General features: G+C 43.8%; 1 protein-coding gene across 2 annotated transcripts in view; it reads right to left on the bottom strand.

Annotated features, from left to right (window-relative positions):
• ASTN1 (astrotactin 1) overlaps positions 1-23,448 on the bottom strand; it is a 307,337-nt gene that overhangs the window by 18,477 nt on the left and 265,412 nt on the right. For both annotated transcript variants that reach the window (XM_032160908.2, XM_032160909.2), the window contains exons 17-20: positions 15,170-15,438; positions 8,298-8,431; positions 4,567-4,718; positions 3,088-3,223 (exon numbers count right to left, since the gene is read on the bottom strand). In XM_032160908.2, the coding sequence (XP_032016799.1) occupies positions 3,088-3,223; positions 4,567-4,718; positions 8,298-8,431; positions 15,170-15,438 (691 nt within the window). The remainder of the gene's footprint in view (positions 1-3,087; positions 3,224-4,566; positions 4,719-8,297; positions 8,432-15,169; positions 15,439-23,448) is intronic.

The following is a 23,448-nucleotide window of genomic DNA, read 5'->3' as shown; positions in this document are numbered from 1 at the left end:
TATTTTTAACATGAAGCAGGTATTAGAAAAGGAGATGCTTCACTTAACCTTCTGAGGAGAGTCGGGGCTTGACCTAAGCGCCATTCTTCAGTAGCTCCAAATCCCTCAGTCTTGGAGGGCCCACTGAAAGAGCAGTCAGTTTATTTCACCATCACGGCCGGGGAGCACTTTACACATTTCATGTGGAAATGCCATGTGCGGTCATCTCAGAAAGGCCTTGGCTTACCATTCGCGTTATCGTTTCTACCACTGAACACTCAGCACCCTGAGGGTTAGATGGGATTACTGGGCAGAAGAGATAAGCCCTGCTCCCAGTCAGAAGGCTCATGTGTAAGTATATTTACTGCTTTGTCCAAAACTCCTGGGCTTCTTCCACCGCTGCCTGGCTGGGATTGTTCAGCCCACAGCTAGAGACTTGGTGATGACCCCGACGGAGGCCTGTGTGAGTGTGCGCTGAAACAGAACAGCTCTGCTTCCAAAGGTGGGTCTTAAAGGCCTGAAACTTGATGTGAGTTGAGGACTCGTTAGCCCCCTGCTAAGGACTGGCTGTCTTGTCTGCTACTTTCCCACTTTCCTTCTCCAGGCATCGTGGTTTCTGCCCATCCCTCCGATTTGCCTCCCTTTTTTCTGAATTATCTGTCTGCTGTCACACATCTGGAAAGAGAGCAGCTCTCCTGTGAGCATGCATCGTGATGATGGGGCAGTGGGTTGAAAGGCCCGTGAATCACCTCCCTACCCTGGCCTCAGTTTCTTCATTTGTAAAATGAATAATGCTGGACCAGACATACTTTAAGGTCTCTTTCAAGTAGGAGCTCTTCACTGTTTTTGGACCATGGATCCTTCTCAGAATAATGTTTTAAAAAGCATTAAATAAAATATACAAAGTGACAAAGGAAGCCAGCTAAGCAGAAATGCCGTTGCACCTCTGTGGATCCCAGGTGCAGAGCCAGCTCTCTGCTTTAATATGAGGTAATGAGGTCATGCTCTGAGATTCTCACAGTAACGTAGAGCAGCAGGGAGTTAAGATGCAAGGCTTGCAGACCCCAAGCAACTAGCTGTGTGATTCTGGGGCAGTTACTCCGTTTTCTTGCACCTGTTTCCTCAATTAAAAAATGGAAACAGTACCCCTAATCTCACAGAGTCAGAGAGGATTCTCAGTCAGCACTCCATTAATGAAGGCCGCCCTCCTCCCAGTTTATAGAAAGAAAACTTAGTTGGAGAAAGTTTCAGTGTCTTGCTTACAGCCATTTAGTGGTTAGGAACAAAAAACCAGGCTTGCAGCCCATGTATTCTCAATTCTTAATCTAGGGCTCTGTCGCTATCCCAAGGGCTGAAGCGCAGCTCTCCTGGATCCTTCCGGGAGAGGAATGTCACTCCTGGCCGCCCACACGGCCCTCTTCTTGTGATCTGCAGCGCCACCTGGTGGAGATTTGCTGTTCCTTCCTTAGTCCCCTGCATTGGCTCCAACTTTTCAATAATCAGCATTCATAGTCCGCATTTTATGAAGACGTAGGAGGGACATAATGGGATATCAGCAAAGACAGCTGGAGTGAGAGACGGTATTGGCCTCGGTCTCTGATCAGAAACGCAGCCAATCAGGCCAACATGAGGAGGGTCGCAGTGTGGGTAATGGCTGCACTCCTAATACTGCTTCTTGTACATAGGAACTTTGGAATTCCTAAGTAACAGTGTGACTTAGTCACAACTGAAGGACGACTGAGCCTTTACTATAAACGATAATTCAAGTTTCACTGAGTTTGCCTTACAGCAGGTTAGGTGGTCTGCACTCCCAAATCCTTGTTCCTTTCACCCGCTCCCCTCCAATAAAGGGCCACAACTACCCCCCATCAAAAGAGCCAACAAGAATCATGGCATTGGTAGAATCACCCGAAAAGTGGACCAACATGGTCTTAGTATTCTCATCTGTGTCTATATCTACTGTCGAAATCCTCTAGAATGTCACTTGTGTTTACATACTTTCATCATGCACGGCTCATAGCAACATCCCCTTCTCCTATATTGAAGACATTCAGCCTGAGCACTGAAGTTCATCTTGCAATCAATGCCACTCAAATCTCTAGTGCTTTTCATCTCTGAACTCTTTAACTGTGGAAATAGAAATGATTTATTCTGGAAACCTTGACTCTATTCTCGTGATCTCCTCTGCAAACTGTTAAATGTTTTTCATACTAATGGGGTCACGAAGTCTTAAACGACATCACTATGAATTCTGCCTTAGCACTCAAATTTTTCCATCATGATTTAGATTCTATCATTATCTCTCCTTTTCTGGCATCTTTTACATCTCTGCGTCACAAACATTTTACAATTGTTTCCAGAGCACAGGGAGAAATGGGGAAGAGTTCGCAGAAAGAATAGGGTCATTCCAAGGGCCATGATATAGTTCGCTGCATTTCTTTGAAGAAAAGTGCTGCCCATTTCTAACATTTATAAATTACTTCAATGCCGTTGGAGCTAGTTAGCTTTCTAAAGCAGAGTTATTGGTATTCTATGCCTTTCCTCAAAAATGACTCCTTGGACTTACAGCATTCTATCTTTCCAGTCTCACTTTCTTCCTTTCCCTTTTACTCACCGTCTGCCTCTGCCCTACTAGACTACTGGCTACTCACCTTCATGCTTCTTCACCTTTGCCTTTGCAGTTTCCTGAGCCTAGCATACCTTTTCCAACATGACTCTGTTGGTTGAAATTCTACACAACACAGTTTAGTTGACATCCACTCTAGTTAGAATTAATCACTTCTTTCTTCTATTTTACAATTTTTTTTCATTTTTTGCTTTTCTATCTATATTTATTTAATTCTGCCTTAAGTTAAAGTTAGTTTTTTATATATTTCCCCTCTATGTTGCAAACTCCTCAAGGGACAGAACCGCATTATCTTTCTAGATCCCCCCATTCCAGTGCCTAAGTACTTGAGAAGATTCTCTATAATGCCACCTGGGATAAGATTTCAGAGACTCAACATGTTTTGCTGAGTCTCTAAAGGAACTCAAGTAGCAAGAAGAAACTGGTAAGAAGCCTTGGGACTGTCAGGGTAAGAAGTCACTAGGTAGGTGTGTGTTACTCACATGTAAATGGTGTCAGGTTCCAGGCATCGTATGATCAGAGAGATGGTGGTGAGCTGCTTGTCCGGCACCTGAGATGGCATTGCACAAGGAGACTTTGCTCCAGAGATGATGTCGTCCACAAAGCTCAGCACTGTTTCTGCCCGGAGGAGAAGGAATGGAAAAAGCATGAGAAACAATGACGGCCAAGCAATGAGGAGATAGATGGAGTCAACTCAATGAGAACTTAACATGACAATGATTTGGTCCTCAATCTCTAGGGTAGAGAAAGGAGACTTATAAGGAATGGCCTTTTCTATTTCATATTTAACCACTCAAAGCTGTCTAGAGTTAGTTCAGACACAACTAGGGCAAGAGGTACACATCACACCTGAGACCTTTTTTTTTTTTTTTTTTGAGACAGAGTCTAGCTCTGTCGCCTAGGCTAGAGTGCAGTGGTGTGATCTTGTCTCACTGCAACCTCTGCCTCCCAGGTTCAAGCAATTCCCCTGCCTCAGCCTCCCGAGTAGCTGAGATTACAGGCATGTGCCAGGGTTTCACCATGTTGGTCAGGACACTCTCGAAATCTTGACCTCCTGATCTGCCCACCTCAGCCTCCCAAAGTGCTGGGAATACAAGCGTGAGGCATAACGCCCGGCCAGAGCGCTCCTTTATAAAATGTTCTTGGCATGGACAGAGATAGCATTCTGGTCAGTGGTCCCTGCCATACCTCAGCAATACCTGTGCACATCAGGCAAAGGGCCTTGGAAGAAGCGGTAGGCAGCTCTCTATGCCTGAAGGCAGCTGCGTATGTCTCTAACCCTCAGTGGCAGGCTCACAGTAGCTGTTTATTTTGAATTAGATTGTTGGTGCCATCATCCTGCTGGTGACCACATCCCATGCATAAGTTTTTGGGATTATGAATGTTGACCTTTCACTGTGTGCAGGTAGTGAAATATTAAGGCAAGGAACATTTTTGATGGGGTGTTTCCATTCCGTTAAGGCTTCCCTCTTATTAGCTGGACCTGAGAAAAGCAGTTTGCTTCAGGAAAAGACATGGGCCAAACACATCTGTTTGCACAGGCTTTTGCCTGGAGGGGGGTTATTAGCAAAGGAATTTTTTTTTCTGTAATCATGGCAGTGGTTAGCAGAGAATTGTTTCCTAATTGTGGGCTAGGATAACTAGTGTATTGTATTGTTGTTTCTTTGTGAGTGTGCCTAGAGGCAATGAAATGGACACCTCTTTTGTAAACAAAAAACAAAATCAAAACAAGGCTTTGTCAGATGCTCACCAGGCAAAAACTCTTAAATGGACAAGATGGCTGCTGCTTGGAAGAACAGCTGCTTCTTGGAGAAGAAGAACAGCTTCTTCTTCTCCCTGCCCTTCCTGCATTGCCCTGGGATACTGGGGACCTGGAGCAAAGCCATGAGGCAGGGCATTTTTCTTTGTTTTAGTTTTATCACCTTGGATCAAGACAAGCCCATGAAGTAGAAGGTGCTCACCTGTCTCCACTTTGGAGTGGTCCATCCTGTCAGTGACTTTCTCTTGACGGAGGAGGTAATCTACAATCTGCACCCCGATTGGTGGCTCTGAGTGTTCCCACTCCAGGACCACAAGAGTGCTGCTGGGCTCGTGAACCGTGGAGAGTCTCAGCCTGTGTGCAGACAGGAAGGAACATGAAACAGGGACACAACTGTGACTCACTTTGGGCACTGACTACCTCAATTGTGATACTGTGAGCTTTTCTTTCCCAACCAACTACAAAAATGATCTCTTTGAGGGCCTGTCTCTTTCAAAAGATAGTAATGTTTTTGAGGACTCTTGAGATCTATGTTTTATGTATTAAATGCCTGTTACATATTATAAACTCAGCCAATAAGTGTAAATAAATAAATCAGTAGGTGAGTCAAAGATTAATGAATGTCTGCATATTACATGGGTCAGAGGATAGGGCTTTTGGAGTAGTACTGTTTTATATGGCTGGAAAATACCATAATTTCTAGATTTTCTCTTGAAAAATATCAAGAGAATGTGTGTATACTGCTCATATAAAGACGTATTGAAGATGATGTCCAGAATCTCAAATTAATAAGGCCACAGTTGGTTTGGCTTCCATAACTTTATCAGGATCTGCCCTGCTGGTGGGGGAAACCCCAACTTCCCTTCTTGCTATGGGAACTAAACTATCCTTTTCTCCAGGCCATCTGCTAGCTGGACCTTGGAACAGGTTCAGTTTGGAAGTGATATTCATAGGGGGCTTTACCGGACAATAGAAAGTTGGCCACATGTCAAGTTCTCCTTGGAATGATGTCCTCTGCCTGCTTGCCCAGATTCTGATTTCGGTTTCTGTCTTTGCTCTTGGGTTTATATGGATATCCTGGTTCCTGATTCCAGCCTTTCCTTGCTTTTCTCACTTCATACTCTCCTCATTCTTTACAAGTTGCCCACATTTACCACTGTCATGCCTTGCCAGCTCATACCTCTCTGTACCTCGCAGAAACTTAATAATCCTTGTTGGCATTCACTGGTATGGATCTCTTAATTGTCCATGTGGTTTCAATTCACAGCCGCCTTCTGATTTCTTGTATGTGCCTTGGGTTTCCCCTCTTTCTTCCAATTCTGTGTTTCTTTCAAGACCACTGGATTCTGGGAATGTTCCCCACTCCTGCTCACTCCAGCCTCCCTCCCTTACAAGTATCTCTGCCATTTATCTTGTCCTTGGTTCCCAGATCTCATGATCACTCATATTCCTGGCCCTCCTTTTCTCTGCTCAGCTCACAGGTGCCTGTCTCAAGGATCACTGTGCAAGGTACTAAGAATGAATGACACCAAACCATCTGCAATCTTCAATTTCAATTCAACAGATATTTGTGAAGCACCCATTTGCTACTGGGGATGCAGTGGTGCACAAGCCCATCCCAGTCCCTTCTTTTATGGAGCTTAGTGAGCAATAGAAGCATGTAATTATACATGTGATTATAATAGTATGTGATAAGAGTTTCAAAAATAAATTATAGTAGGCTGTGGGCACAAAAGTAAGGAATTCAACTAGTGGGAAAATAACACAAAACACATGCCCTTCTGTTAGTGAAGGAGTGCATAGTTTGCATATGATATTAAAGCTGGAATAAACCCAAAACAGTGCAGATTATTGACAAATTCATTAATTAGTGTCATATGCAGAGTGCTGTTTTGAAAAAAAAAAAGCATTAGGGACGTTAAATAAGTTAGATTTCTGAGAACACAAATTCTGTGAAAATATGGACTAAACCCAGCCTCTTCTGAGAAATAGAAGTGTATATGATTTACACAGACTTGTGTAAAACTAAAGTGTATTTTCCTTTCCCACTGAAACTAAGGTTTGCTACTGAAGGAGGTGATCAGTTGTCAAGAAAAGGAAAGTCCTTAATAGACATTTACTGTTTATGAAAATTTAGCCCAATTTAATCTTTTGCAATAAGATTTAGTAAACACAGGTTTAAAAACAAAATAAGCCCTGAGACATTATGGCTGGATCTTGTGTCCACCTGATAACATTTGGTAGCTTCAGTATTGTTTCAGAGGTAGCTTTCTTACCTGGTGAATTAGTCTAACAGCAGCAGTTCTCCTAGTGGCTCCCTTTATACTAAATGAAAGAACTTTTATTAATAATAAGCTTGATTCTCTTTTAACTCAAGAAGTCCAATCATGACTATGAAGAACAGGAAGCCAAAGGCTGGTGTATCTACGGCCAAAGGCTGTAGGTATCTAAAACCACCTACAGAGAGAAGGAAGACCGTGGACAAGAGAAGAAATTGGCTTGTAATGACCCTCTAGTGCTGCATTCTCCTCTTTCTCTGATTTCTTCTTGCTTTGTCCTGGCCCGTTAGTGCCCATCCACACCTGCATGAAACAGGCCAGAGGGCAGCCTCTCAATTGCTGGTTTCCTAAGCGGTCTGTTGCTCCTGCCTACTCAGCCTTTCACTTTTGCAGGGACTGATCTTTACTTCAGGATTTCTTTGCCTTACCAGCCCCTGGGGTTACTCTCTTCCAGCTTGTCATGCCAGCCCTCTTTATTAGATACAATATTCCTGTGGCTTCAGTCCCATGGCAGATGCCATATTAGAGGCTACAAGGGATTCTTGTCTCAGGTCCTGGCCCTCAGCTTGGCCAGTTCTGTTTAGCCTTCCATTGAGGCGAAGGAGATTAGGCATGTCCATTCTCAGACACCTTTGTAGCACTTCATCCTCTTCACCCCCCAAATGCAGACTCTTCTATTGTTCATCCCCAGCCCTCTGCTCTTCCCACTTGATTATTGTTCTGGAGCACTCTTTCTAATAGCTGTGGTTTCATCTCCCATTTCTCTGGGGTTGACTGAAATCTCATCTCTGATATTTACTTTTTTGCAGAGCTCCATCTTTCTTTCTGCACACTGAACATCCCCACACACTCAGCTACCCCATGACAGCTCCAAGGCAAGCCTAAATGAAACTGGCTTCCTCCTCAAACCTGCCTATCCTTTGATTCTTCTTTGCTCACTGGTGGCCTATTCATCTTCCCAGCCACCAGTGTCAGAAGTCTTAAATTCACTTTCCACTTTTCCTTTCTCCTCACCACTACTTCAATCAGTCACCAAGCCCTGTTGGTTTTGCCCCAGATCATCTCTCAATTTTATCCTCTCCATACTATAATGGCCAAGAACATGCCTCTTAGCCAATTCTGCTTCCTGCTCTACCACTTTGGAAAAATTATTCAATCCATTTGAATGCATTTTATTTTGTCTATTAAATGAGCAGTATCTAACTGCTCCATACAATGCCTGGCACCCAGTAAGTGTTCAATGAGTGGTTATGTCATTGGTCTAGTTAAGCTCTCAGTGTAAATCTCTAACTTCTTCCATTACAATGGCACTTTTCTCCCCATTGTCTTCTAGTTATGCTGTCCTACTTTCTCCACCTTCAAGGAGAAGTTCAAGCGCCACCTCCTCCACAGAGCCTTCACCATGGCGTCAGTTCAGACTTGACCATTCCCTCTTCACACTTTCTTTAAATGCCTCTTGTTAACACTTGTCACACCCTTTCTTCTACTAAAACCATCTGTGCTGCCTCCCTTGGAAGATTGAAAGCTCTCTGAAGGCAAGTATTATGTCATATTTTTCTTTCTGTTTCCCAGTACCCAGCCCATTTCTTTGCAAATAGTAGACACTCAGTATCTGTTTCTAGAGTAATGCTGAAAGAGAGAAAGAGAACCATACACAGGCTGTGGGAGAGGTGCACAGGTGGGGAGTCCATCAGCTCCAAAAGCAGTGGAGTCACATCGACACCAGTCCTCGATGACATCTCCAGTCCCTGAGCACCAGAGAGAGCTCATGGTAGCCTCTTGCAAGAGCTGCATGAGAGAACAGGGAAAAGATTGAGTGTTGAGAAGCCAGGGCTAGGCCGTCAGAATCAAGAGGCAGAATGTCAAGGATCCGCATGGCCCTAAACTACTTCCAGCGGCAGGTTGTGTCGCCACTTTATCACTGTGGAGTCTCAAATTCTGATTCCAGGAGATTGTTTCTGGGAAGCCTGAGCCTCTTAGAACCTCTAGGGTGTCCGTCTCCCTTTACCGTAAGAGTTCCCCCTTGTGGTAACGGGCTGCCACTTTGGGAGCAAGTCATATTCCGCCCACTATCTGCCTCATATGCCACTCCATCATTCCACACCTTAGGCTCTAGAAAAAAAATGACGCCTCTGCCACACATCTTCTGGGTGGCTACTCTTCCCTCTGCCCAGAGGCATTAGCCTTTTCCCAAATGCTTTTCTGTGCATCCTTATCTACCTGCCCCAGTATTCCCTTTGCATTCCTTCAGCATGCTTTCTAACCTGCTTACAATATTTTTGCAATGCTGCCTTAGGTTGTGACTTGGCATTAAGCATTCCTTTCTTAGTAAATCATGAACAGGAGAAGCAATGTGGCACACAGGCTAAGAGCTGGGCTCTGGAGCTGTCAGCCCTGAGTGAGAACTCCCGCTTTGCCAATCACTGCCATGTGACCTTAGGCAAGTTACATAAGCTCAGTTTCCTCAATAATAAAATGGGATAAAAATAGCACTTTCCTAATAGGCTTGCTGTGATAATTAAATATAATAATATATGCCAAATGAAATAATGTATGCATAGTACCTGGAACACATTAGTCATGAATAAATGCCAGCAATTATTATTGTCTTTGAATAACAGGGTTGAGTCTTAGATAGAAATTTGTAACCATCACAGAACCTAGCAGAATTCTTTACATGCAGAGGGTTCATAGAGATATTTACTATTAAGTAAAAGGACAGAAGAATAAAATTAGACCAGTGAAGTAACAGAACCCATAATAGGGCCAGTCCTGGGTGAGGACGTGGATCCTGATGGAGTACTGACCCTTCAGCGGGGTGCTGCTGCCTCAGCCCCATCCCAAGGGGAGGGAGAGGGTGAGACTGGCTGCAGGGAGCATGGCCGGTCCAAGCTAGCCAAGTCAGGACTTTCTCTCTGGATGAGCTCAACATCTGCAGCTTTGGCTGTTTCTTATGATTCTCTTCTCTGTGTTTCATTCTCACCACATTCACACCTAATCGGTAAATTAGAAAAGTGAGACCTAGCTACCCTTGAAAATTTTAGACCAAAGAATTCAAAAGAAAAAGAGACAAAGGGAAAGAAGGAGATAACTCTACAAAAATCAGAATGTCTAAACCTAAAGCCAGCAGCCTATGTTCCATTCTTTCAGAACTTTACATAGGCCACCTTAGGTTAGAATAGTTAGAATAAGGGTCCATCCTGCCCCCTCCCCAGATTGGAAGCCTCTAGGAAACAGAAACCAATGAATGATTATAACTATTATTTGTGCAGAGATTTATAATTTAGAAGGCCCTTTTTGATGCGAACACTTTGATGAATGGTTATCATGATTTACAGTGGAGAAGACTGAGAGTCAAAGAGGTGAGGTGACTTGCCCGGGGTCATAGGCTGGTGAAAAGGGCAGTGCCAGAACCTGAGTTCAACATGACTCACTGGACAACTCAGGCTCTCAGCATGAAGCCTGGTGCATAAGTGCCCACTTTATGCTTTGCCTGATTGATCCAAATTCAAAATTAAAAGGTGCATTGCTTAAAACTAGGAAAACAGACGACCTTTGAGATAGGTAGAATAAAGGCAACACTGTGGCTACTGCCTTGCAGAGCCTTCAGTCAACAATTATTTGCTAAGCACCTGCAAGGGGCCATTTTCTACATGAAGCATTAAGGATACGAGGATGCACAAGACACCTGTGGCCCCTGTCTGCATAAATCTTAAAGTCAGATGACACACAAACAAGCAAAGTTACAATAATCAAATCACCACACCTGTGGTCAGAACCTCAAAGGAAAAGGTTGAGCTGCCATGAACGCATATGGTGGCAAGAGAGACAAGGAAGGGTAGATAAGCTCACAGAGGGGTACACGGAGGCCTCTATGAGGAAGCAACTTTTTATCTGAGCTCTGAGGGCTGGATCAAAAGTTATTTACTCATGAAAGTTGAAGTAGTGTTCCAGGTTGAAAAAACAGTGTCAATAAGACCAGCCTGGATGGAACTTGACTTCTAAAATCAATGGAAAAAAAGGTAGGTCTGTCTGTAAAAGACAGCCTGAGGGAGAAAAGGCATTCTCAGCAAGTGGAAGGGAGACAGGGCTGAAACACAGAAGCCTTGTGGGTTACGGTGAGGCAGGGGGGCCACATTTCAAGAGCACTGGTAAGTAATTGCAGTATTTAAAACAGTGGAGCCACATGGTCAGATTTTCAATCCAAAAGAGAAAGGACAAATACCTGTGATGACAAATAAGCTAAATGTCATTTTGCAAAAGCTTTCACTTTCCATCTTCAATTCACACCACTCCATAAGAGTTCCTACTCTGGGCAGGGTATGGTGGCTCATGCCTGTAATCCCAGCACTTTGAGAGGCTGAGGCAGGAGGATCACCTGAGTTCAGAAGTTCGAGACCAGCCTGGCCAATGTGGCAAAACCTCGTCTCTACTAAAACTACAAAAAGTAAGCTGGCCATGGTGGCGGGCGCCTGTAATCCCACCTATTCAGGAGGCTGAGGCAGGAGAATCACCTGAGCCTGATAGGCAGAGGTTGCAGTGAGCTGAGATCATACCACTGTACTCTGGCCTGGGCAGTAGAGCAAGACCTGTCTTAAAAAAACAAAAATTAAAATTAAAAAAAAAAAAGAGTTCCTACTCTCTGAATCCTGGGCTGCAGGTAACTGCAAACTGTTGGATGAGGACAGAAGAGAGGAATTAAGAAGGAACCCATTTGGAAAGAAAGAGAAATGGAAATTACATTTGTCTGAGTATCTACAATGTACCCAGCATTGCATAGGGAATCCACATTTGTTATCAGATTTAATCCTTATTCCAGGAAAGAAATAAAGTTTTCCAATTTTTGTTATTGTTGTCTCTAAGGGGAGTGGTTGAACTTCAAGCTAAATTCATCTATCCATTAATTTATCTATTTATGCATCTATTCATTCATTTATTTAGCAGAAAGCGAACTATGCATCAGCCACTTGCTAGGCACTGGGATTCTGGAGAAGAAAAACATCCTCATAGTCTAGAGGGGATGAAACAACTATGTCAACAGCTGCGATAATAGATGATGCATCCTATAAAAGATGTGGATACAAGCCAGGCACGGTGGCTTATGCCTGTAATCCCAACACTTTGGGAGGTCGAGGCTGGCGGATCACCTGAGGTCGGCAGTTCGAGACCAACCTGATCGACATGGAGAGACCCCAATCTCTACCAAAAATACAAAATTAGCCGGGCATGGTGGCACATGCCTGTAATCCCAGCTACTCGGGAGGCTGAAGCAGGAGAATCGCTTGAACCTGGGAGGAGGAGGTTGCAGTGAGCCAAGATCATGCCATTGCACTCCAGCCTGGGCAACAAGAGTGAAACTCCGTCTCAAAAAAAAAAAAAGGCAGAGGCAGTCCCCACCTCCCTCAGTTGTCCATATCCAATCTATTTTGAGACATGGTCTTGCTCTGTCACTCAGGCTGGGTGCAGTGGTGCAATCATAGTTCAAGGCAGCCTCCCTCTCCTGGGCTTGGGGGATCCCTCCTGCCTCAGCCTCCTGAGTCACTGAGACCGCAGTCATGTGTCACCATGCCTGGCTGATTTTTAAATTTTGTCTCTTTATGTTGCCCAGGCTGGTCTCGAACTCCTTGGCTCAAGTGATCCTCCTGCGTTGGCCTCCCAGAGTGCTGGAATTATAGGTGTGAGCCACTATGTCCAACCTATATCCAATCTAGTAGTAAATAAATCCTCTTAAGTCCAAAAAAAAAAACCCCAAAAATACAAAAACAAACAAACAACAAAAACATACAAACAACAACAACAAAAAAACAAAAAGATGTAGATATACACACAATGGGAATTACATGAAGGGATACGTGGGTTGGCCTAGGAGTGTAAGGAAGGGATCTTGGCAGGTGGAGATGTTTTAGCTGAAACTGAAGTAACAGCAGGACTTTTCCAGTGGTAGAAATGTGGGCAAGAACATTCTTGGGACAGAGAGTTTGAAGTCTGAAGGGCCATCTGCGTGAGAAAAAATGTGTTTGAGGGGGTAGAAAGAGTTAAATTTTGGAGTGCAGAGTATAAGATATAGAGTGGTAACAACCTAAGTAAGTGAAGACAAAATTGGATCATGAACTGCCTTATAATGATGTTCTGAGGACATTAGATTGTATTCAATAGATTCTGTGGAGCCATTAAATTACTTTGATGTCAAATTATCTGAAGTCCATATTAGATATATAATTCTGGGTGGTCTGTTAGGGAGACCAGTGAGAAGGTTACTTTAATGGGATAGTAGCCTGATATCACAAAGGATGCCAGAAATAGGTTGTGATGGGGGTATCATAAAAAGAGAATGAATTCAAGAGATATCTGTGGCTCTTAGTGATAAAATGGATGTTGGGAATGATGAGGAAATTCTAGGAAGTGGCCCTAGTCTCCAGTTCAGGCAACTTAGTGGAAGACAGTGCCATTCACTGGGATGGCCACACAACAGGTATGAGTTTGTGCTGGAAGATGATGAGTTCAAATGTGTTGGGTTTGAGATACCTGGCTCATTATATGGTTTGACCTATTTGTTTGTTTCTTTATGATATTCACAGATTAGACTGAAATATAGCATCAGAGATTATTTAGTCCGACAGGAGGACAATGAGACCAACAAAGGTCAGAAAATGGACCCAACGATATGCCAGAGGTAGAAATAAAAACACCCATTGAATTATATTCTAATGTCATGATTTGGCACTCCTCTATTTCTTAGCTTCTTCACTTGTCATCTCCATTCCTTAGGAAAGGGCAAAATTAGAAAGAAAAACAGAACAGCGGATGGCAAAGACAAAATATGTCTAAGAAAGAAACATGTGACAGTGATTGAACTCCAGCTAGGGCCACTTGTCTATGTGTTTAGAAATTAAAGAGTTCAAAAGATGGCCAGATGGAAAGCATTTCTCAACCCATCTCTTAAAACTGGTGCAGGGAGAAAGGGAAGGGGCTGAGGTAGGGCCAAGTAGGGGATCCAGAAAGCGAGTTGCCGAAGACAAACTTCCTTCATCTTCCCCATTTTGCTCGCAATCATGCATAGAAAGCACAGTGCACTCTCTCATCTCCCAGCATGCTTTCTGCATTCTGCAGCTCCGCACGCCCTGTTGCAAGGATGGTTTTGTGTGAACTCTCTGATCCCACTGCTTCCAGGCAAGTGGCCTGGGAGCTCTTAGGGTATCAGCAGCAGCAGCCTTGAGATAAAGAGGGGCAGGTAAGGGGAGAAGAAGAGGGCTGGGCATTGGCTTAAAGACACTGCAGCTCTGGGTCTCCATGGTGACCCAAACCCTCTGCCTTTCCTTTATCCTTTCAGACCCATCCTTCCGAAGGTCTCTTTTCTCCCACTCCTCTTCCCGTAGCCATGTTTATTAGATTGAAGACAAATGTGTAGGCCACGAGAACAATTTATCTTTTTGCTTCTGTGAAAAACCTTATTTTCAAACACTCGGTGAAATATCTGTGGCAGAGGCGGGTAGGCGAGAGAAACACACACACCTACAAAATCCCTCCTGTTGGTCTGAGCATTACCTATGAAACAAACACCAGGTGTTCCTTAAGGAGAAAACAGAAAGCAATTATCACCCCACCTGGATGGGCACACCTCTCAGGCAGGTAAACAGCTCACTGCTGCGACTCCTGCTGCCTTGTCCCCAAGGCTGCCTTTGCCATAGTTCCAGAAGTCCCACACCCGGCGTCTCCTTGTTTTTACTTTTGTTGTTGTTGCTGTTGCTACTGCTTTGTCCTATGTCCTTCTAATCTCTATGTCCTTGAGGACGTTGGAGAGCTAGGAAAGGAGCTGAGCTATGGCTTCTGACACAGTTCTCCAGCCCTTCTTTTTGGTTCCATCCATTTTCTCCTGGCATCTTTGGAAAGGGAGAGGCAGAGGCAAAGGAGTGGTTGGGAAATGTCACAGCCCAGCAGCATAATAGAAAGGCAGAAGGATCTGCTTGGATGTGGCGTTTTGTTCTTAGAGCCAGAGTGATGGGCAGGAAACCAACCCCTTCCAGGCCGAGGCTGCCAGAATCTTCCCTTTGCAACCTGTGCCTGATATGCTCCTTCTAGTCCAGCTGCAGCTGGGCCAGGCTAAGGGATCAGCAAGGGAAGCTGGCCCACCTCCCAAGCCAACCAGAGTGAGGCAGAACTGAGCATCCTCCCCACAACTGTCCCCAAGGCATGAGGGTTCTCTGAACAATGACTTTGATGATGGCAAATGTTGTGCCTCCCTACTTGCTTTCTTCCAGCCCTTTGTGTAGGGCTCAAAGCCCTACACAGGTGCTCAGTTGTGACTCCGGAATCATATTATCATGGGTGTTGTAGATGCATTGATTTGACTTAATATGCAAACATGCAAATTTAAGCAAATTAGGTGCCCAGATTAGCTAAACAAAAAGCCTCACTATCCATATTCTAGCATGGCCCTCAACCACACCCTGTCACTTCCTCACACCATTTGGAAAGCCTTCTGTTGTGGTTGACGCCTCCCAGAGCCAAGAGTCCCAGGCCTCTTACCCTCTGGGTCTGGTTGTTGGTCACCAGTTCATAGATGGGGGCTGCTTTGGTCACCTCCAGCAGAACTGGCTCAGCAGGGGTGTCAGGACTGGATGTCACATGACACAGGGGGCAGGACGAGGGGCATCGTCCCTTGCTCTGGCACTCCATGCGGACTCCAGCCGCCATGCGCTTGGTGCCGGAGTCTGACAAGCTGGCGATATATTCTGGGAACGTCAGCACCTTGGGGTCTCTTTCCCGCTCCTCAGACTCATCAGATGGGGAGTTGCCTGCAGACACAAAATGGAAAGAAACAGTGAAGGAGTCAAAAAAATAAGGACTAGCATGACCTCGTGGCCCCTAAGTGCGGGGGTCCAATCTTTGGGATCAGAAACAGCCACTGAAGGGGTAAGAATGTGATTCTGCCATCCCACTTAATTTGGGACACCCAACCTCCCAGTGACACACAGAGTTGGAAATGGCCCTTTTCAGTGAGAATCTAGGTTGTTCCTTTTCTGAGAATCATCAGCTCCACTGAATCTCTAGAGGGATCAGTCTCCGCGCTGATGACCCTCAGCAAGAATACAAACCATAACAGTGATTGTTCTATGACTTAATTTCTTCATCTACGAAGTAAAGATATGAATAGTACCTATGTCTAGCATTGGGTAATGAATGAATGGCAATTCCTTTTATAAAGCACCTAACACAATGGCTAGCACATGGCAAACCATCATCATAATAGATTTAATTATAAATGTAGCTAAGATTTAGGAAGCCTGTACTATAAAAGCGAGATCTGTTCAAGGTCTACTTTAACCATTATGATAACTCTCTGCATGGAGCTCTGTCATTATACTCAGTTTATAGATGAGGAAAATGAGGCCAAGAGCTTCAAGGTCACACAGCTAGTAGATTGTGAGAGCTGGGATTTGAATCCACTTTTGTCTATTCTTAAGTCTTTTAGGTCAGAGAGGAAGAAGAATAGAACTCTGCTTCATTATTAATCAATGTATTGAAGATGGGAAGGGAATTTTGACTTTTTCAAAAAGATTTGCACTCCAAAACTTGAGAGATGGGTCCACATCAATTTTGTTTGTTGAGTAAAGGATAGTTAAAGAATCTTTTGGTCTACTTTTGGTGACAAACATGGGAATTGCCTACCAGAGAATAATGGTTTGTTCTTTATACAAGAAAGCACTGCTTGGCATTTCTCTTCCCAGTCCTCATGATTCTCCATTTAACTTATTAATTCTAAAGGAAGATTGAAGTAGTGTTTGCTGACAAAAAACCACTGTGTTTCTGAGATTCGTCACTCCTTTTTGCATAGCTGCAGTCCTGAACGTGAAACAGCTTCAGAGAGACCACTAAGCTTTTGGACATCCTGGATATATACAGAACATTCATTCTGGCCCTCTCAGACTCATGAAGAATGCAATGGACAATGGGCTGGACCTTTGGAGGCAGTGGTTGGAAGGATTTTTAAAGTGGTTCCCGAAGGTGATTGTAGATATGACTCATTGACTTTATAAAAGAGTTCTCTCTTATGGGGTCCAGGGAGCTCTTTGCGATTCCCTTCTTGTTTGCTATGTAATATGAGCCCATTTAGAAACATCATGAGGCATTTCAGCATTGTTGTTTCCCAGAGGAAACAATGAGGAAGTTTTACCTAGCACGTTAAGGCAAAGGGCTCTCTGACTATAAATATGGCATATAATTCATCACATACTTGCATTTTGTTTAATAATCGACCCAGAGCCGAGCTCAAACCCTTCCTAGATTATAAGAGAAGTGTATAACTACTCACACCAAAAATAAGAACGATGGCTTCAAATAGAACTAGCCCTCAAATCACTTCACCCATAGGTAAATCTTCACTGACAGGGAGGCTTATGCAACCCAGGCAACTGTGTGGCTACGGGTATTTGCAAAGTGGTCACAAGCTGACCCAAGACTCCCCTCCTCCAGCCCCTCGCCAGGCCCCCAATCTTTTCAATATGCTGTATGGATTGGGCGGAGCAAGTGCGGGTGGGGTGAGATCTTTGATCCTTGGTGTGATTTCTGGGCAAGCAGCCCTTCATTAATGCCTCATGGCATTTCTAAATGCGCTCATATTACATAGCAATCAAGAACAGAATAGCAGAGAGCTCTCTGCACCCCATGAGAGAGAACTCGTTTTATGAAGTCGATGAGTTGTAGCTCATAATCACCTTCTGGAACCACTTTGCAAATCGTTACAACCAGTGCCTCCAAAGATCTAGCCTATCAAGCTTCATGTTCTGATGAGTCTGAGAGGAACAGAATGAGTGCTCTGTGTGTGTCCATCATTCCCCAAAGCCCAGTGGTCTCTCTGAAGCTGTTTCATGCAATGTATGGAAAAGGGCTCAATGTATGGGTTTCATTTCAGAAACCCAGTGCTTTTTTCGTCAGCAAACTCTACTTCATTAAGAAAGTAAGTAAAGGGCGGACGTGGTGGCTCACTCTTGTAATCCCAGCACTTTGGGAGGCCAAGGCAGGTGGATCACGAAGTCAAGAGATCGAGACCAGCCTGGCCAACATGGTGAAACCCCGTCTCTGCTAAAAGTACAAAAATTAGCTAGGCGTGGTGGCGCACGCCTGTAATCCCAGCTACTCGGGATGCTGAGGCAGAAGAATCGCTTGAACTCGGCAGGCAGAGGTTTCAGTGAGCCGAGATCACGCCACTGCATTCCAGCCTGGGCTACAGAGCAAGACTCCGTTTCAAAAAAAAAAAAAAGTAAGTAAAATCCCGCCAAAAAAAAATCGGTAAAGATACAGTTTCTTTTCAAAAAAGATTATTGAAATTTCGCCATGCAAGTCTTGCCAGAGGGCTTGAGGGTCTCCTGGTTGGCTCTTACCCACCTTCTAATGATATGCATTTCCTTACTGACCCGTAGCCCTCCTTGTTGAGAATTTGTTTGTCTGGGAAAAGAATTTCCACGAAATGACCGCTAGATGGTGATATAAGTCTAAAATGACTTTCGTGAGCGGGAGGGAAAAAAAATGGATAAATCTCACTTTGGCATCGTAGAAAATAAACTATGAAAAAGTAACACATGGCTACTTTAAAAAAATGTTGTGGAGGTACAATTTTTCTTCAACCGGAGAATAAAAAATTAGAGACTAAAACAATTCCATAACATTTACCCTAAAGAGAAAAATATAGAGGGGCATAGATGATGACAGGATAATTAAAGGAAAATTAAATTCCGAAGGGAAAATAACCCCTACCCCCAATATCCTTAACATGGAGTAAACACTACTTCAAAGGGGAAGTAATATGCCACCAGTGCCTTTTCTCGCACCTTGAATCCCCAAATACTCAGGCATGCTCCCCACGCCCCCTCCCCTCGTTACTAAGCGTGTACCGTGCTCATGACTAATGCGGCCACTAGAGGGCGCTGCAACCACAAACAGCCTGGAGCTGAGGGTCCGAGGGTCTTCCTGCCCTCCAGCTGGCCATCACTGGGTCCTGTCATAGCTGTAAACATCTGAGGGGTTGCTCCCCTTGCTACTGTTTTCTGGCGATCCCAATTAAAATCAGGATGCAGCGAATCCCCCTCAAAGCCCTTCAGTTCTAGCTACCTGGCAAGGTTAGGGAGTAGAGAGGAATGGGAAGGTTGTAGAAATCCGTGGAGGGGACCCACCAAACTCTTGTTTTAATTCAGAGTCATATTTTCTGTCTCTGGAAAACCTTCAGGTCTATATAAAAAGAGCCCCGCCGGAGGCCAAGACCCACTGCCTTCTGGTCCCCTCGCCATGCAGGATGGGGCTGTCTGGAGAGGAGCTGGATTTACACAGGAGTGATGAGCAGCGAGCTCCCAAAAGCTATCTATTCAGCTTCCAGCAAAGAATAGAGATGTGTGTGTGAGGGAGATTTTTCAAAGAAGAAATGCATTTCCTATGTTCAGTTAAAGATACAATTGGGAAGTACTCTTTAAAATGATGGAGTCCAATGGTGAAAGCCCAGATAAATCTCCCTTAGCCCAAAGAGAGCACCTATAACCATCACGTCTGTGGTAAGTGAGAGCCGTTCAGGTCCTAAAAGCTTCAGGAGAGGCTGATCTTTGACCGTTGCTTTTAACTCCTCCTGTGTGGGAGTGAACAGTGGGGGAGGTTTGTGCGTGGAGAGTTGCAGGAGAAGACCCCGCCTTACTTCCTTGTGAATCAATGGCTCACCCCCTCCACTGCCCACACCTATTACAGTTCTTTGGGGCATCTTCCCTCTTCTACCCTCTAGAGTCTGAGTAGAACTGCTCTAGAAGTTGGAGACACTATGCTGTCTTTTAGCAAAATAAATATTCTAGTCCAATAAATACACTGTCTCTCTGGACAGAAGAAATAAGCTACAATTAAGGTCTCAAAATCTTATAATTGACAAAGGTGCCTTTGGATAAAGAATACCCAGGTGTGGCTCCCTCCCACCTCTGTTTGCAGAATTCACTCCACTGTTGTCAGGGAAGGTTCCGGAGTCCAGTCAGGACACTTCAGTTTCTTACCAATAGAAGAACATCCAACCTGGAATGTAGTTAACAATCCTAAAACTGCAAAGCATTTTGCAAATACAGCTTGCTATAAATAAATGCCATTTGCTTTAGGCTAAATCTGTATCCTACAGCATACAGTGGATGAGTTTCCCCAATAGAATATTGTGGTATGAGAATATCGCATCCTTAAAGCTCAACATGTCATTGTGGATGTGCACATGGCCTTAGGCATGTACATAGTGGCCCACCTAGATTCAGGAGCACATGAGGGTGACAAAAGTGACCGGCCCATTCTCATGCAGGGTCTGCTCTTCTGGTGGTAACTGACAGGCCATGAGGTGAATTAGTTGTTATGAAGTAAATTGGTACAATTCCTATAGGATTCTAAGGCTACTTAAGAATCTCTCTCCTGAGTTGCTGCCCAAGGCAATGAGATGCTAATGACATCACAGCTAGAATGACAGAAGCAGTTCATTAGGCAGCAAAGAAATCAAATGCAAGCTAATCAGATCCCAGCTCTTGGAGACAGCTTAGGATTTACAGGAAAGAAGGCTTGATGTGGGGCAAATGAAGCACAGCCACCCTGAAGCCCACCAAAACCCTGCATTCCAGGATCTACCCCAACCCCCACCCCAGTCTACTGCTCAAGCCAGATGTCCTAGAGTCATCAAAATTAACACAGAAGTCCATCCACCCAGGCTCTAATCAGTCTCTTGGGGTGTTCAATCACGTCTTTGGACAGAGAGATCACTATGGACTTAAAATGAACTGCTAGACCTGCCATGATGACATACTCTCTGAGCTCAAATAAAACAAAATGCAATGGATTAATAATTAGGGAAAAGAAGATAGGACATAAACTGACCATCTTTTTCTCCACTTCTACATGAAATAGTAAGTGCCTTGGGGTTAGGAACTATGTCTTTTTTATCTTTGAAACATCTTTGCCTAGTTTAGTTCTACATATCGATCTCCATATATCCATGAACATATTGGAGTGAATATATTAAGTCATGATCTTAGGTCTACATTTTTACAAAAAGTCAAACACAAAGAAGAAAACCAAAGCATTTGTAAACAGTTCTCTAGTCCTTTACTAACACATCAAACAATAAAGAAGAAAGGAGAAAGCATTATTCTGATGACAGCCAACTCTATATCCCTGGCCAGGATCTCTCCCACAAGTAACTAAACCTCAATATGATTGCTTGGACATCCACTTATATGTCCTACAGGCACCTCAAACTCAACATGTCCCAAACTGTGGTCATCATTTCCTCCACACTCTCCTCAGCAACTATTCCTCCTCGTGTAGGTCCTAGCTCAGCAAAATGCACTGCTAACTTCCTAGTTGCTCAAGTCAGAAATTACAGCTTCCTTGCTGGTGTGTTTCTCTCTCTCTCTCTCTCTCTCTCCCCCCCTCAACTAATCTTGTGAAATTTACATTCATTTTAGCCCCACACCATCCACTTCTCTTGCTCCATGCCCACCGCCACTCAAGGGCTGTTCAAAGTGTGTGGCCTGAGGCAGACTGCCTGGGTTTGATCTCTGACCTTACCAGTTGCCAACTGTGTAATTTGGGGTGAATTTCTTAATCTTCCTGTGTTTGAACTTTCTCATACATAAACTGGAGATAATAACTGAACTGATTTAGTAAGAGTGTAGGAAAGGCTAACTAATATAACTCACAAAGACAGTTTAGAACCGAGCCTGGGATGTATTGAGTGCTTTCTAAATTTACTTATTCTCTCAATGCCTGTTCACTTACCTGCCCTGCTCACCAGCAACACCATCGGATGGCAGGTGCCTTGAAGGACAAAATTATGCCTTGTTCTCCACTATAATATCCCGCACGCCTAATATGTAACTCACACTAATGTATTCAACAATTCATTAAACAAATATTCATTAAATGACTACAAGTGTTTGTTGACTTAATAAATCATGTCTAATGACTTGTATACAAAATGACTACACTATATATTCTGCAGGTACTACCTAGATAGGATGGGTTTAAATTCATCTGGGGCATTGCTGTTCTGGGTTCTTTTGAGATGTTCTGGGTTCTTTTAAGAAGAGGAGCATCAATCCAGAGTGGGTTCTACTACTTTCGGGTGCAAATAGGACTTCTTCAAAGATAACCTAGTTGCAGAGATTTGGGGAAAGGCTGCAGAAAGTTCATTTTGCAAATTTTGTAAAACATACAAACACATCTCAAAGATCATTAATTCCCTTGGGATGTGAGGACTTAAGCTTAAGAAAGGGAGCAGCCAGGTCTTGTGCTGAAGGGCAGACAGTGTGGTTCAATATGGTGAGAAGAATCTGGGAAAGTTGTAGCCAATAATGTCACAAAGTGGCAAAAGGGTATGTCTGGTGTCTTGGGTCAGTGAAACCACGGGTACCAAAGAGCAGCTGGGGTGAAAGGTAAACTTCTCCCTGTGGGAGCAGCTGGATGTAGCTCTGGGAGGAACAGTACTTGCAGTCATACTGGGATTTGGCATCTATGCTCTCCATCACCAGCAAAAAAGGCAGTGGCTGTGGTAGCAAGAGAGAGCCAGTCTGAATCCAAGGATGGTCATGTGATGGAGCATGAAAACCTGCGTCTTCTGCAGTTTTGCTCTGCTGCCCAGTATCAGTCTGCAAACAATGAGCCCTTCCCCGTCTCCAGCCTCACATTCAGCTACTCATCAACTCAGAGTAAACACACCTTTCTTTGGGATTAAATAATGGAAAAACTAGTGGTTCACAACTGTCCAACAGATCCAGAAATAGTCCCGAATCCAAAGGGTTTATGTTCTTGTCCCTTCTTACAAATGAATTTGCACAAGTTGAAAACAAATCTTTTGTCAGAATGTACCAGTACTTTTTGTTCCAAAATTAAAGTTACTATATGCTTCAGACCCTGTTCTTTGGTATTTGTTCAAGAAGTTTCTGGAAATAGCAAGAAGTCTTTGTCATAATCATGCCCTGCAGCCAGTCCCTCGAGAGCAGTATCTATAGATACTGTAAGGTCCACTGAGATAATTAGCAGTCATCAGATACCCATAGGGCACCTCCGCAAAATGTCATTAACTGAGACGTTCGAGAAAAGATGTCTTTCGGAAAAATGAATTTTTTGTTTAATGATACTTACCCAGAAAATGCTTACATTCCCTCCAATCCCTGTTGACATTTTTCTTTTCTAAAAATGCAGTTTTCCAATTTCCTGCCTGCCTCATGAAGCATTGCCTACCAAACAGCATTAAACCTTTCCCCAGGGAGCCTCCAGGTGATAGTTTTATTCATCAATTATGACTATGCGGATTTGGAAGCTGTAGGAAAAATGGTATCTATACCCCGAACAGCTTTTTAAAAATTGATCAATAACATACGGTGGGGTGGTATTTTCTGAAGATTTTCCCTTCCTAATAGGCATGTTGTCAAACAAATAACGGTCTGGTTGAGGTTCCTGGCTAATTAGGTTTATGTTAAACTGAGGTTTTGGTGTAGATGCCGTGGTTTGTCTTTGCCAAAAGGTGTTAGTCAGCATTGGCATGGAAACAGTGAATTTAATAACGAATTGACTAAACAGCCTCCCGTATGCTTCTTTCTGCTCAGTAATGGTCAGTTCAATTTGGAATGAGAGGTTGGGTCAAAGAAATGATGGGATAGTAGAATCTACCAAGAGATTAATAAAAACACAAAAACAGCCTTTGAAACTTAGCTGTGACCCCAATTGCATCCCTTTATGAATCATAAACTTAGTGTAAAAAATAAAGAACAAATTGCTCAGCGAGGCAGACACTTCTGTAAGGA

This window comes from Hylobates moloch, unplaced genomic scaffold (assembly GCF_009828535.3).
Source record: "Hylobates moloch isolate HMO894 unplaced genomic scaffold, HMol_V3 SCAFFOLD_8, whole genome shotgun sequence".
Classification (NCBI taxonomy): Eukaryota; Metazoa; Chordata; class Mammalia; order Primates; family Hylobatidae; genus Hylobates; species Hylobates moloch.
Note: the sequence above shows the minus strand (reverse complement) of the source record. Positions and strands in the feature narration are given on the sequence as shown.